This window comes from Leptidea sinapis, chromosome 25 (genome assembly GCF_905404315.1).
Source record: "Leptidea sinapis chromosome 25, ilLepSina1.1, whole genome shotgun sequence".
Taxonomy (NCBI): domain Eukaryota; kingdom Metazoa; phylum Arthropoda; class Insecta; order Lepidoptera; family Pieridae; genus Leptidea; species Leptidea sinapis.
In genome coordinates, this window is record NC_066289.1 from 7,657,097 (window position 1) to 7,670,664 (window position 13,568).

At 34.3% G+C, this 13,568-nt stretch overlaps 1 protein-coding gene across 5 annotated transcripts in view; it reads left to right on the forward strand.

The window, feature by feature from the left end:
• Window positions 1–13,568, forward strand: part of LOC126972044 (transient receptor potential cation channel trpm) — a 311,245-nt gene that overhangs the window by 233,844 nt on the left and 63,833 nt on the right. For all 5 annotated transcript variants that reach the window (XM_050818611.1, XM_050818612.1, XM_050818613.1 and 2 more), the window contains 2 exons: window positions 5,107–5,365; window positions 8,514–8,700. In XM_050818611.1, coding sequence (XP_050674568.1) covers window positions 5,107–5,365; window positions 8,514–8,700 — 446 coding nt within the window. The remainder of the gene's footprint in view (window positions 1–5,106; window positions 5,366–8,513; window positions 8,701–13,568) is intronic.

Sequence of the window (13,568 nt, forward strand, 5' to 3'; positions counted from 1 at the left end):
AGATGTCGCTCTTGTAAATCTAAACAATTTGTTATGTTTTTAAAGTGATAAACCTCGCCTCTAGGATTGATATACAAATAAAATTTAAAATCAAAATTTTACTAACGATCCGGGACTCGAAACCATGACCTCTGGCGTTCCGTGCCAGATGCCAGTGCTCTGCCAACTGAGCTAACCATTCGAGTGACGTATTAGACATAATAGAGGATAGTTATTTTCACAACTGTCATAGTTTATCTAGATGTATAAATGATCTAAGATTACAAGCAATACGTACTAAATTATTCAGCAGTTCAATATCACAAGAAACCATTCCGCAAGGAGAAAATACCACACGCTCCGGAAGGAAAAACCGTTGAGGCGTCGTAATCGGTTTCAGAGTATCCGCCGGATATGCTGTTCTAGGCTCTATAATCTATTGTACTCTCAAACGGAACGATGTATTTTAGCCGTACATCCCCGATATCAGAATGGAATAAACATGGAATATAGTTATGTCAATCGAGATGATCTGAAATATGGGGATTTCAAGTGTATAAAGAATAAGAGAGGTTTTTTTTATGGAACTGGTCACCTGTTGTTAAGTGATCACCACCGCTCACATTCTCTTGCAACACCAGAGCTGGTCCTTAAGGAAGGTGTATGCACTTTTTTGAAGGTACCTTCGTCGTTTCGTCCGAGAAACACCACACTGAAAACTTATTTTTTTTATGCCAATAAGGGACGAGACGCGCTCCTTCCTGCTCGTCTCGTCCCTTATTACGTCGACGTACAACTGATGGTAATTCATACGCCCTGCCCGTTACAATGCAATGCCCCTCAAGATTCTTGAAAAACCCAAAAACTCTGAGCGGCACTACAATTGCGCTCGTCACCTTGAGACATAAGATATTCAGTCTCATTTGCGCAGTAATTTCACTAGCTACAGCGCCCTTCAGACCGAAACACAGTAACTTACACATTACTGCTTCACGGCAGAAATAGGCGCCGTTGTGATACCCATATAAATATACTTAAAAAATGCGATTGAGAATCATTTTCGGTCGCCAAAACCCCGTATAGTAATTCCGTTCTAACCTAGCTGATTCCGATACGCAAAAATATAAAATATACAATAAAAAATGCACCAAAGTGTCACCGTCCCTGAATGATATACGAGTAATCTTAAAAGCAAATGTTCGTGTAATTTTCTCCAATGCAAATGCATGAATTAAAGTTCTAGTTGTATTTCAGTATGGACACATTGAATAGTAAAAATAACAGATAAATTTAAATAGATCCTGTAGATGAAGCCACAAGTCACAACCTGAGAGTTGAACAAAGCATACAAGATTTTATGACGATACGTCACTCGAACGGTTAGCTCAGTTGGAAGATCACTTGCATGGAACGCAAGAGGTCGCGGGTCCCGCATCGTTCATAAAATTTTATTTGTGTATTAATCCCAGAAGTGAGGGAATTCTGATTCTGATTCTGAAGTGAGGGTTATCACTTTAAAAACGTTGTGTAGATTTCCAAGAGCGACATCTCAATTAAATTTCCTAATATGCAAATATAGGGGGTTGAGCAGGTTATCAACTGTAAAGTAGATCCTGTAGATGAAACCATAACCTGAGAGTTGAACAGATAAATTGTTGAAGTTGGCGCAAAAAGCTTTACAATAACGATGGATTTCAAATTATTTTTTCCTTTTTTAAGTGAAAACATCGGCCAGTGTCGACAATCGGCGCGAATAGCTATAACAAGATTTACCAGAATAACGATAATTTGAAATATATGAAAATCGTCGTGAATAAAGGCATAAAAGGGTATTTATTTCCTCAAAATTGATTCCTTTAGAATTGTTTTTGATTTAATTTCTAATATACTACATACTACTACCGCTTCGGAAACAAATGGCGCTCTGAGAGAGAAGCAGCGACGCTAGAAACTCTCCCAGCATTCTTTTTTGCACTCTTTTCAATAAAAATATTCAATATTGTACAGTCATTTCTATCGCTATAAAATAATCATAATCTAGTCCCAGGCTGTCCGATCACTTAGATATTCAGCTGTGGCGTAATAGGATTTACGACAGAGCCATTTTTTATTAAACATTTAAATTTATTTATAGATAATGCCTGAACAGTAGCTGGGGCTTTATTATAGAAGTGTATAAATTTACCCTTAAAGCTATTATGTATCTTATGAAGCCTACTAGAATTAGTTACAAGCAATCCCTTATTTCTAGTGTTATAATAATGAAAATCACTATTAAGAGCAAAAAGGTGCCGATTTTTGTGAACGTATATTAAATTTTCATTAATGTACTGACAATGAACAGTCATATGCTGATATATAGCACGAACAGCTCTCTTTTGCAGAGCAAACACTATATCAATGTCAGCAGCATGACCCACAGTAAAATAGCGTACGTCATGATGCTGTGAGAATATATAGACAACAAAAATTGTTTTATTTCGTACATCCTCACCTTAATAAAGAATTTATCGTTTAATTTGGGCTGTCAGTTCTTGAACTTAAGCTGTTTCAATTTTCTAGAAGGTCTCAGAATAACTTCCCTAATAAAAACAAAGACGGTCCCAGGTGCTTACGTCATTATCACAGTTCACTCCAGACAGGTGCAGAGTAAGACAATCCGAATATTAATAAATGTGTCTAGTCGAAATAAACTGAGCTTGAAAATGTTATCATCGTGCAAATGCGAATATTCTCCTCTCGTAAATGACAGTATTATTCTGAAGTTAAAGTATCCATTTAAAAGGTTCTATTCGAAAAGTATCCATTTTTTCTCTGAACTTATTTAACTTTAAAGGAAATATAAGTTTACCTCGTGAATAAATTGAAATATAAATAAAACTTCTTTATTCAAATAATAATTATAAACCGAACTGAAATTTAAACAAGATATGCATATCTCAACGAAATTCGTCCTTACGCGTCATACAGAACAAAGTCTGAATCCCTTTGACAGAATATGGAATGCTGATCGATGCCTCGTATTTTCTAAATTGGCAATAAAATTATTGGACGCTGTCTTTCTGATAATGCGTTTTTATGCTGGAAACTTATTTTCCAAATTAAATCATTTTAAGCTTCCATCCCAAGTCTTTTTTTTAACGTCAAAAATGAAAATCGATTTATTATTTTAATTTGTTTGAGTGAAAGCCTATTGTTATTTTGATTAAAATTTTAATTTCTATAATATTTTGATGAGTGAACCTAGTAAGCAAAATGTTGCGGGTTCCATTATGGCTTAGAGCAACAAAGTGTAGGTATTTTTATCGCTCATCGACTACTCTACTTGCCTTAAATCCCGAGATTGTTTACATACCTTACAGCCGTGAAGGGTGAAATGTTTGTTTCGCCCATGTTTGTAAATTCATCCCTTTCCATGTGTTTGAAGTAGAAAATAAACTATACTCGCGGCACAAAAATAATAATGTAGTAAGTGCTATTTCCTGCCATCAGATATTAAACATATTTATTGTGAATCGCTGATATAAAATATTATCAATGAATAATTTAATTTCCACTGTTATTCCAGGACGATATGGGGCGAAATTGCTGTGATCCTAATGTCTTTAAACTACTTTTAGTAATTAAATGTGGAAAAAACTTTTAATTCAGTATAGGGCAACTCTGCTGACAGAAGTCAAAAAATTCTTTAATCTATCAAAATATTTGGCAGCGTTATAGTAAATTATCCAAATTAGTGTTCAGTAATTGGTCTTTTGTTGGCTGTTAAGGTGACAGGTGAAGTGGACTTTGTTTTTGACGATTCAAAACTTTTGAGAGCTCAATTAGCGTTGAGTTACTTATAAGCGGAAATCTCCAAATTTCAGGCAGGGTTGATGTTCAAATAAAAAAATTTCAAATTCAAAAACACTTTATTCATGTAGGTCACAAAAATGACACTTATGAATGTCAAAAAAAATATATAAATATTGTTTCTTATTGAATTTACCGCTACTTCGTAAAGGGTTGAGCTAATGAGAAGAAGTAGCAAGAAACTCATTGCCTGAACCCCAATATTATAGTGTTGGATATGAAATTCTCTTCTTGGTGCTCCATTATTTCCTATTTCAATCCCAACGATCTTAATTGATCGTATTGATAATATTATGTAAGTTTCGAACGGATTATTCAAGATTAATTCTCATGACCATTATTTGGTTTTAGTTCACTTAGGTCAGTTAATCACTATATTTTGGTCTAGCCCGTTATAGATACTTAAAAATATTATAGAAACCATTTTGAATTGCCCGTTGACATTTATAGTGTATGGTGTATGTTCTCATGCCTTACTGATATGGTTGGTGGATTTGATACTCATAAGGTTTCGGTCGTTGCCTTACCAACGATTCTACCTTCAGTTCCTTTGGTTATTAGAATCGTAACCATGTGCTAGTAATTCAGAGCAAGTATTGTAAATATTCATAAGTCAACCTTTGATGATCTTTTGTACTAACAGAACTGAAGTCGTTGAGGAATAAAATTAAATCTACCAGAAATGCTTATGTGGTGAGGTAGATGTCCTACCTAAAATCAGTAGACCGTATCAGTTGTCACGCCAATTTAATCAAGTCCGCCTCAGGGCTCTTAATATACCAGCTATTAGAGCCAAATGGTATTGCCCGTATAAGATATTTTTCTAACTCAATTTTAACACTAACAGTATAGAAGGTCGAGTCATTTGTTCTGTTACAAATAAAGATGTATTTATTTTTATGACATAGTGTAATCATAATAAAACCTATAGTTATTGAAGTCTCAGAAATAAAATGATTCTATCGAAATGATTACTTTTTAGTTACGTAATATTTGTTTCCATGGAAAATTTAATCACTGCTTGAACTTAAGCTTTTCCTAAGCGACTCGCTGGCATCGAGTCGGCGGTTTTGCTGAAAACCCAAGGTATTGGATACCACATTAATATCTCTGTATATAACATTTTACATATTTGACATAAAAATACCTAATTTTTTTAAGAAAAAATAAATTCTAAATGATATTAAATACTACTCACTTACTACTTAAGATCTATCCTCAGAAGTGGGATGATTCCGATCGTACTAATTCTAGAATTTTGATTTTTTCTTACAGGAGCTCTAGATGAAGCAATGATGCAAGCTCTGGAACATGACCGCATAGACTTCGTGAAGCTGCTGTTGGAGAACGGGGTCTCCATGCGGAAGTTTCTGACGATACCTCGACTTGAAGAACTCTACAACACCAAGAGTGGTCCCAGCAATACGATGCAATACATACTGAGAGATGTAAGACCGCATCTGCCCAGAGGCTACATTTACACGCTGCACGACATAGGCCTGGTCATCAATAAGCTCATGGGAGGTGCTTATAGGTTTGTACATAATCTTTTTAGGTTTCCAAATGAATATAACACTGGACCTTTATATTATTTTGCAAAAGAAACATTTTTTATAAATAGTATGAATGCTATTTTGAAATTTGCCAAAAAAGCGTATAAAGCAAATTTGTTTGAACACCGAGGGTTATTTGCTATAAGAACAAATATTTTATATGGATTTTATTACACTTTATAGTTCTTACATTGTGCACTTAAATTGCTTTTTCTGTTTCTTTTTTTAAATATACAACATTTGAGCTGGTAACGTTCCTGAAGTAGTCTCAAAACATAATCAATGATCAAGTTTGTTTCTTCTCTTTTATGCACTGTTTTGAAGATAGGAAGTTATTTTCGTGTTACAATTGACATAGCTTTTGGAGTACGGACCTTCTTCATCTGATTTAGTAATGAAAGCTAGATTACCTTCCAAAATTAGAAGAATTACTAGATATAGACACGAGAGTGGGTCAGGGATTGGAAATAATACTCCGCTTATAGGAACGAGTTTTTATTTGCGTTCACTTTTTCTGAACTTGCACTTTGCCGGTCCGCCGCTGTTCCTCTTGTGGGCGGCGGTACCTTCAACGCGTCACACCGCACCGAATTCTAAGCCTCTTCTTTTCTTCTTCACCTTGATCACTTGGCACTTTTCACTACTTCTTCTTTTCTTCTTCTTCTTTAACACTTTCGAGTCAGAACTAGAACTGGCGCAGGCCACGCTTAGTACGGGTATATACCCCCGGATCTGTTCTATTTTCAAAATGATTCCCCCATTCCATCTTTAAATTTAAATTGTTCTAGAAATTTCTTTTAACTATTGTTATCCTGCTTACACATTTTCTATCCTCTTTACTCTGTTCGATTTGATCTTGAACGTACTAGAAATTGCTATTAACTTTACGAAACCCAAAAAATTCCATACACTAGTAGGTGTATCGAACCCGGGTCTTTTGACAACTCTCGTCATATTCGTCGAAGCGTTGCTACGCAACAATATTTAACCGCATATATCACGGGGAGTGCTCGGAGATGTAATTGTTCATGTACGAATAGTGTCAAATACAAATAGCCGAATTTCGCACGTTGATTTCGTTGTCCACAACTATACGCCTCGCCTCAAGATTTTATTTTTTTATGAAAATGGAATTACTTACCAGCTGCAGTATTCTCGAATCACTGCGACTTTGAGACCTTCAAGGCCAGTATCTCTTGATCTGTTGCTTTAGGTACTATGTCCGGGCGAACCACATACCCGTTCGCAAAGAGTTGTGAGTGATGATTGATAAATAATGAAGTTATTCTTGTTTTGGCACGTTAGGGAAAATTTTAAATATTTTTGTTTTAATACACCAAATAAGATGTTTAAACTTCAACAAATTAAAGATGCAATAATCAAAGAAACATTCTTTGGCAATCAACTTTAATACAATTAAAACTTTGAAATTGATCTATGTGGAATCGGTCAAAATGAAATGAACAAAGTTAAATTTTAATAAACGCTCGGGAAACCATTTTATTTCGGCAGACCTATATTTCTTAACCGATCGCATTTTCATGAAGCCTGGCTGAGATTGATTGAATCCTTTGTGACGTCGCGCCATATGTTTGCTTTTCTACACAGCCTCATACATAAAGGAAATTATTATTTATCTACGAGATAGTATATAATATTAGTTTACTAGTAAACCATTTTCTGCGATGAAATATTGATCATGAGCTGTTGAACATAATACTCTCTTAAATATATGTTTTTTGTAGTTGTATGGTATGGTATGGTGAACAAAATGTTTTTAGTCGTTTCCAAAGTTTCGTGCAATATTCCTGGAACAACAGCAACAACCGAAGCTAATTTCACAGCTTGGTTGGACGTGGCATAAGGTAACTTGTAACCGCACATCAAGATGTTGAGGATGATATCATCTAAATTTGTGATGAAAGTGGAGTTTGGCGGCAGGAATTCAACCAAACAGCTCTTAAGAACACTCCCCGTGGTTGGCGCAATAAAATAGACTCAAAGATGCGACGTCTCTTTGCGCTGCAAATTCAAATTCAAATATCTTTTATCAAACTACTTATTGAAAGTCAAAAACTACCAACCATTTCAAAAAAATGCCTGAGACCTGAATAGAACGAGCGCAACGAACTAAGTGGGCGTTTTTTTTTACAAAGTAATATCGTACAATTAAACTTATTATTTAAAAGACTTAGAGCGGTCCCTCCATTCCCAATCTGTGATATCATTAAGAAAGTCAATTATATTATAGTAACCTTTACCACGCAAACGTTTTTTACAATTCTTTAGAATATCGTACTACTTTTGTTTTGAACATTTTCTGGGATCTCGTTGTAAAAGCATATTACATCGCCCCACAAAGACTTGCTAACTCGACTTAGCCGAGTAGTAGGCATTTTAAGCTTATGTCTGTTCCTGGTGTTAACATTATTGTTATGACAGTTTCTAGCGAATTCACTTATGTCCCTATGAAGATACATTACATTATCAAGATTATTTTGAAAGGCAACGGTCAAGATGTTAATTTCTTTAAATTTAGCTTAAGCACCTAGGTTTTAAATAGTGCGAATAGCTCTCTTCTTCTCACAAATATTGTATTATTTGTCTTATCTTTTTAATCGCGTATGCTGCAGAACTTAGTCTGTTCCCAATCCATCAATATTCTTCTTCAATGTTATCTAGCCGTTAAAAGAGCACTGGATACTTCATAATTCGAGCAGCTCCGCATAAATCTTAATATATATAAATAACGTGACACGTTGTTTGTCCTCGATGGACTCCTAAACTAATGAACGGATTTAAATGGTGATTACTTCATGGAGTGTAGTTAAGTCCAACTTGAGAGATAGGATAGTTTTTATTTCGATTTGGGACCCAAAATTCGTTTTATTTTCAATGTTTGTTTTGTATGGACATATTTTCTATGAGAGAATGTAGTGACGCACGGTTTGACAGTTCCGCTGTGAAATAATTTCATTATAACAACAGGAGCATTTTTTACGAAATAATTCTTGATGTTTTGATTATTGGCAAATTCCTATAAAACAGTATTTTTTTTATTATTTACAGAACAACGTCTGTCGGGGCAGCTAGTAATATATATAAATATTTGAATATTATTTAATACAGGTGCTACTACACTCGTCGCAAGTTCCGTCCAATTTACGCGAAAGTTATGAACAAGAGTGTGAACGTCCATCGCAACAGCGCTTCTTTCACTCGTCACAACAACGCGGGTGGACTCTCACTGATCGCCGGGTTTATGCCAGTAACAACAGAGATGGCACTATTTGATTACCCCTTCAACGAACTGCTGGTAAGTCCATTAAAAATCTATTAAAAAATTGATTTCTTATATTAGATAATTTATAGGTCTACATACAGCCTCTACCTGCTAGGCAACCGATGAAAACGGGCCGGGTGTATTACATTTTCTTTTTATTAAAATAAGGGACGAGACGAGCAGGACGTTCAGCTAATGGTAATTGATACGCCTTACCCATTACAATGCAGTGCCGCTCAGGATTCTTGATAAACCCATAAATTGTGAGAGGCACTACAATTGCGCTCGTCACCTTGAGACATTAGATGTTATGTCTCATTTGTCCAGTAATATCACTAAACTACGGCGCCCTTCAGTACGAAACACAGTAATGTTTACATATTACTGGTTCACGGCAGAATTAGGCGTCGTTGTGGTGCCCATAATTTAGCCTGTGCAAAGGAGCCTCCCACTGGTAAATTTTAAACATTTGTGTGCATGACAAGCTACGTCTTACACTCGGGATCTGTATATCACTTTGTGTTAGCGTGCATTGTTCAAGAGGTTAACTTACAACCTGATTTTTCGTACGTTTTCACAGACAGTCTATCTAAACACAAAAATAATCTAAGCTTCATACATAAAATTATCAAGGAATTATTAGTCTTGCTTAATATTTTTTTCAAATGTACGGACTAGTCATTAATTAGCTTTAATAGTTTATTTTTATATAAAAACTTTAACGACTGTATAGCCGAGTGGTTAGCGATCCTACCTACTAAGCTAGAGGTCCCGGGTTCGAATCCCGGTAGGTGCAAGCATTTATATGATGAATATGGATGTTTGTTTCCGAGTCATGGATGTTTATATGTATTTATCTATGTTTAAGTAAGTATATTATATTAAATATATCGTTGTCTTGCAACCCATAACACAGGCTATATATGCCTAATTTGGGGCAAGATAATTAGTGTAAAAAGTGTGTCAATAAAAAAAAGTGTTATTTATTAAGTCATTTATAAATAAAGTTATACATAACCTTAAAAAAGTACGTAAAACCTAAGTAATAAGCCACAATTGTAGAGCATCTTCTATGACGTGTACCGGACGAATTACTACACTATTTTAGTAGTTACTAGCTGACCCGACAGACGTTGTTCTGTATATAATAAGTGAAATAATGTTTTTATATGAATTTGTCAATAATATATTATCATAACATCAAAAATTACTTCGTAAAATATGCACCCTGCTGTCGTAATGAAATTGTTTCACAGCAGAACTGTCAAACCGTGCGTCAATAAATTCTCTCATAGAAATTATGTATGGACACATCAAAGTAAAAACAAATTTGTTGTTTTTTATTAAATTTAGCAGCATTTTCCTTTTTATTCACCTTCTCTGGACTTCCACAAATAATTCAAGACCTAAATTTGCCAAATCAGTCCAGCCGTTCTCGAGTTTTAGCGAGACTAACGAACAGCAATTCATTTTTATATATGTATATAGACTAGATGACCCGACAGACGATGTTCTGTGTATAAAATTAAGTTGATTATTTACCTCATGAGATAGTTAGAAAGATATAAATTCCAGTTAGTTTTTCATTTTAAACTATTCTTTCAATTTGATTTCTGAACGACGGGGGTCATATCAAAGGAAAATCAAAATTGTTGTTTTTATTTAATTCCGAGTATTTTCATATTTATTCACATTTTAAATCTTCCCTGGACTTCCACAAATAATTAAAGACCAAAATTTGCCAAATCGGTCCAGCGGTTCTCGAGTTTTAGCGAGACTAACGAAGAGCAATTCATTTATATATATATATACATAGATTTATGCAGCTATTATGTAATAAGGGGTAACACGAATGTGGGTTTAATTTATAATTATAATAGTTTCAAATAAGTGTTGCAATACCTAATTATCAACAGTTGCATAAAAAACTTTATCTACACCCATAATATGAATCCTCTATAAAAGATTCTGAAACAGCTTACTGCTTACATTAAAAAACCCAAAAAAGTACTAGTAACCATAATATCGTCCAAAAGAGTGTTATTATGAAAACGGATGATATAATGTTGTACTAAATTTCATTACAATAATCGTTTGGATGATGATGTTATGGTTATTAGGACATTGGGTGTTTTAATGTTGGCAATAAGCTAACTGTTATAGAATCTTTAATAGAGGATTTAAAGCATGGGTGTAGATAAACTATATTATAAAAATGAATTCTCTATTTCCTTACAAAAACATTACAAATATAAAATGAATTATTAGGCTACGCCATGAAACAATAGGCAAAAGGAAAAGGCTCAGCTTCACCTGACATGGAACCATGGATTTATGTTTCCATGCAGCGCTGTTTTTCAGCCATTCCCTCCTACCTAAGGTGTTGAGTGGGAGTGGATGTATTGTGGCTCCCCGATTACCTACTTAAGCTATCTTTTTTTTATTAAATGTAACATTAAAAAACCCTTGCAAGTAATTTATAAAGAAAAAAAAATCTTTTTCACCCTCCTCGACGTTCTTGCAGTATTGTATTGTTTGTAAATAAAATAATCACTCTGTATATAAAGCAACAATACTTGTAGTGTTAATATTGAGGGTATTTGTAAGTTATTTAGTATGTAATGTTCAAACGTAACAAAATGTTGTAAAACAACATCGTTCTACATAAAACCTCTATTCTCTAAGCAGCTTCCCAAAATATTCTCAATTCAATTGAATTAAAACCGATACCCTAAATCTGGCAATGTGTCGTTGAAACGTATAGTTTATCAAACGTTAAACGATTGATCTCCTAGTTTCGAACAGCAATTGCACAAATGGATACAACATAGATACGATCCATTTATAGTGATTGAATACGATAGAGTTATTGATCTGAGTTCAATCTGAAACTTACATCAAATGAAAGTACAGTGGGAGGCACCTTTACACAGGATACCGGCTAGATTATGGGTACCATAACGGTGCCCATTTCTGCCGTGAAACAGTAATGTGTAAACATTATTGTGTTTCGGTCTGAAAGGCGCCGTAGCTAGTAAAATTACTGGGCAAATGAACATAATGTCTCAAGGTGACGAGCTCAATTGTAGTGCCGCTCAGATTTTTTGGGTTTTTCTAGAATCCTGAGCGGCACTGCATTGTAATGGGCAGGGCCTATCAATTATCATCAGCTGAGCGTCTCGTCCCTTATTTTTATAAAAAAGTAGTCTTCTTTAGTAGGTATATGTTTTACTGAGCAAAGCATACAAAATGATGAAGGAAACACTAAGAACCATAGCCGTTAAGAGAATTAGGACATTTAGGATCCCTGAACAAGTTTTTACTATAGTGGTAAAATCAGACTTCAAAATTAAGATTAAACTAGTAATCAAATAATCACTAAGCACGAAATAATCAAAATATAGGCATAAATATCATTTATAAAAGAGTTTATTTATCAAAAATCGTGATATCTTTAAAATATTTTCATTGGTATTTATTCAAACAAAACAAATCTTATAACTATATTTACAATACTATGATTATATAAAATTAGAACTATCACTACCGGGAAGCGTACCAAGATTACAGGCAGCACTTCCACGTTGGATAGCTAAGCTGATCCGTTGACCGAAATAGCTGCCAGCGCTTGGGTTGCCAGTAACCCATATAAATTTAAAATTATAGTTATAGGTAAACAATTTAAATTAATACGAAGGATATACTTTAAAGAAGGAAGGCAAATAAATCTCAGCGGTATAGGTATTGAAGCTTGGATTTCAGGTAGTAATAGTTACATAGGTACTAGAAACTATAGTATGAAAGTACGCTTCACTTGCAATCGTTAGCAATTTGTAAGCTCAATTGCTCCTAGAAACTGCCACAATAATGGGGCTTTATACAGAAGTTTCGCTTCATAAACTAATTGGATCTTATCATTAAATATAAATCAGTTTAAGGGTAATTATAAAATGGCATTGTTAAAAAAACAACAGGATGCTGAAAATTTCAATTGTTGTGTATGGAAAGAACTTCCCTTAAATAAATATTTTTCATGATTTAACCATAACATTTGCAACTCGTTTCATATTACATTTAAACTGACACATTGACACACACTCATATGTATATTTATACAACTGCATTCTGCATTCTAATCGTTTTATTAGTTTGCCCTCTTTACTATGTATCCCACCTTACACCTTAGGCAGATGGGAATGGCTGAAAACCAGCGTTGCATGAAAATATTATTTCAAGCAGCATAAGCTGAGCCTACTCCCTTTTGTCTTAATGTTTGTTTGAAATAAGCTGATATTGTATACTTAAATTAAGTTCAAGACAATAAATTTTATTATTACATAACACTAATAACGTGGAAGAAATAAGAAAATTATTGAAATTCTTTGTTTGCAATATATTTTTCGACGACCCATATAGCCGAATGGTTAGTGACCCTGACTACTAAGCTAGAGGTCCCGGGTTCGAATCCCGGTAGGTGCAAGCATTTATATGATGAATATGGATGTTTGTTTCCGAGTCATGGATGTTTATTTGTATTTATGTATGTTGGAGTAAGTATATTGTATTAAATATATCGTTGTCTTGTACCCATAGTACAGGCTATGCCTAGTTTGGGGCAAGATAATTTGTGTAAGAGTGTGTCAATATTATTTTTATTATTATTTTCAAAACTTTAACACTATCTACGTGCCAATTAGATGCTTAGCTACGCTTTGTAAGCTACTTCATAATGTTATTAGTTGCCGCATGAGGTTGGTTCTTGGCTAATAAGGAACGTGTTTTTAATATGAATTGGCAGGCCTTGAATAGTCACGTCTTATAAAGCTAATCGTCAAACAATACTAGCCAATTTAGGGATTAACTCAAATGTATATTATTATTAGTATTGCATACGATCAGAA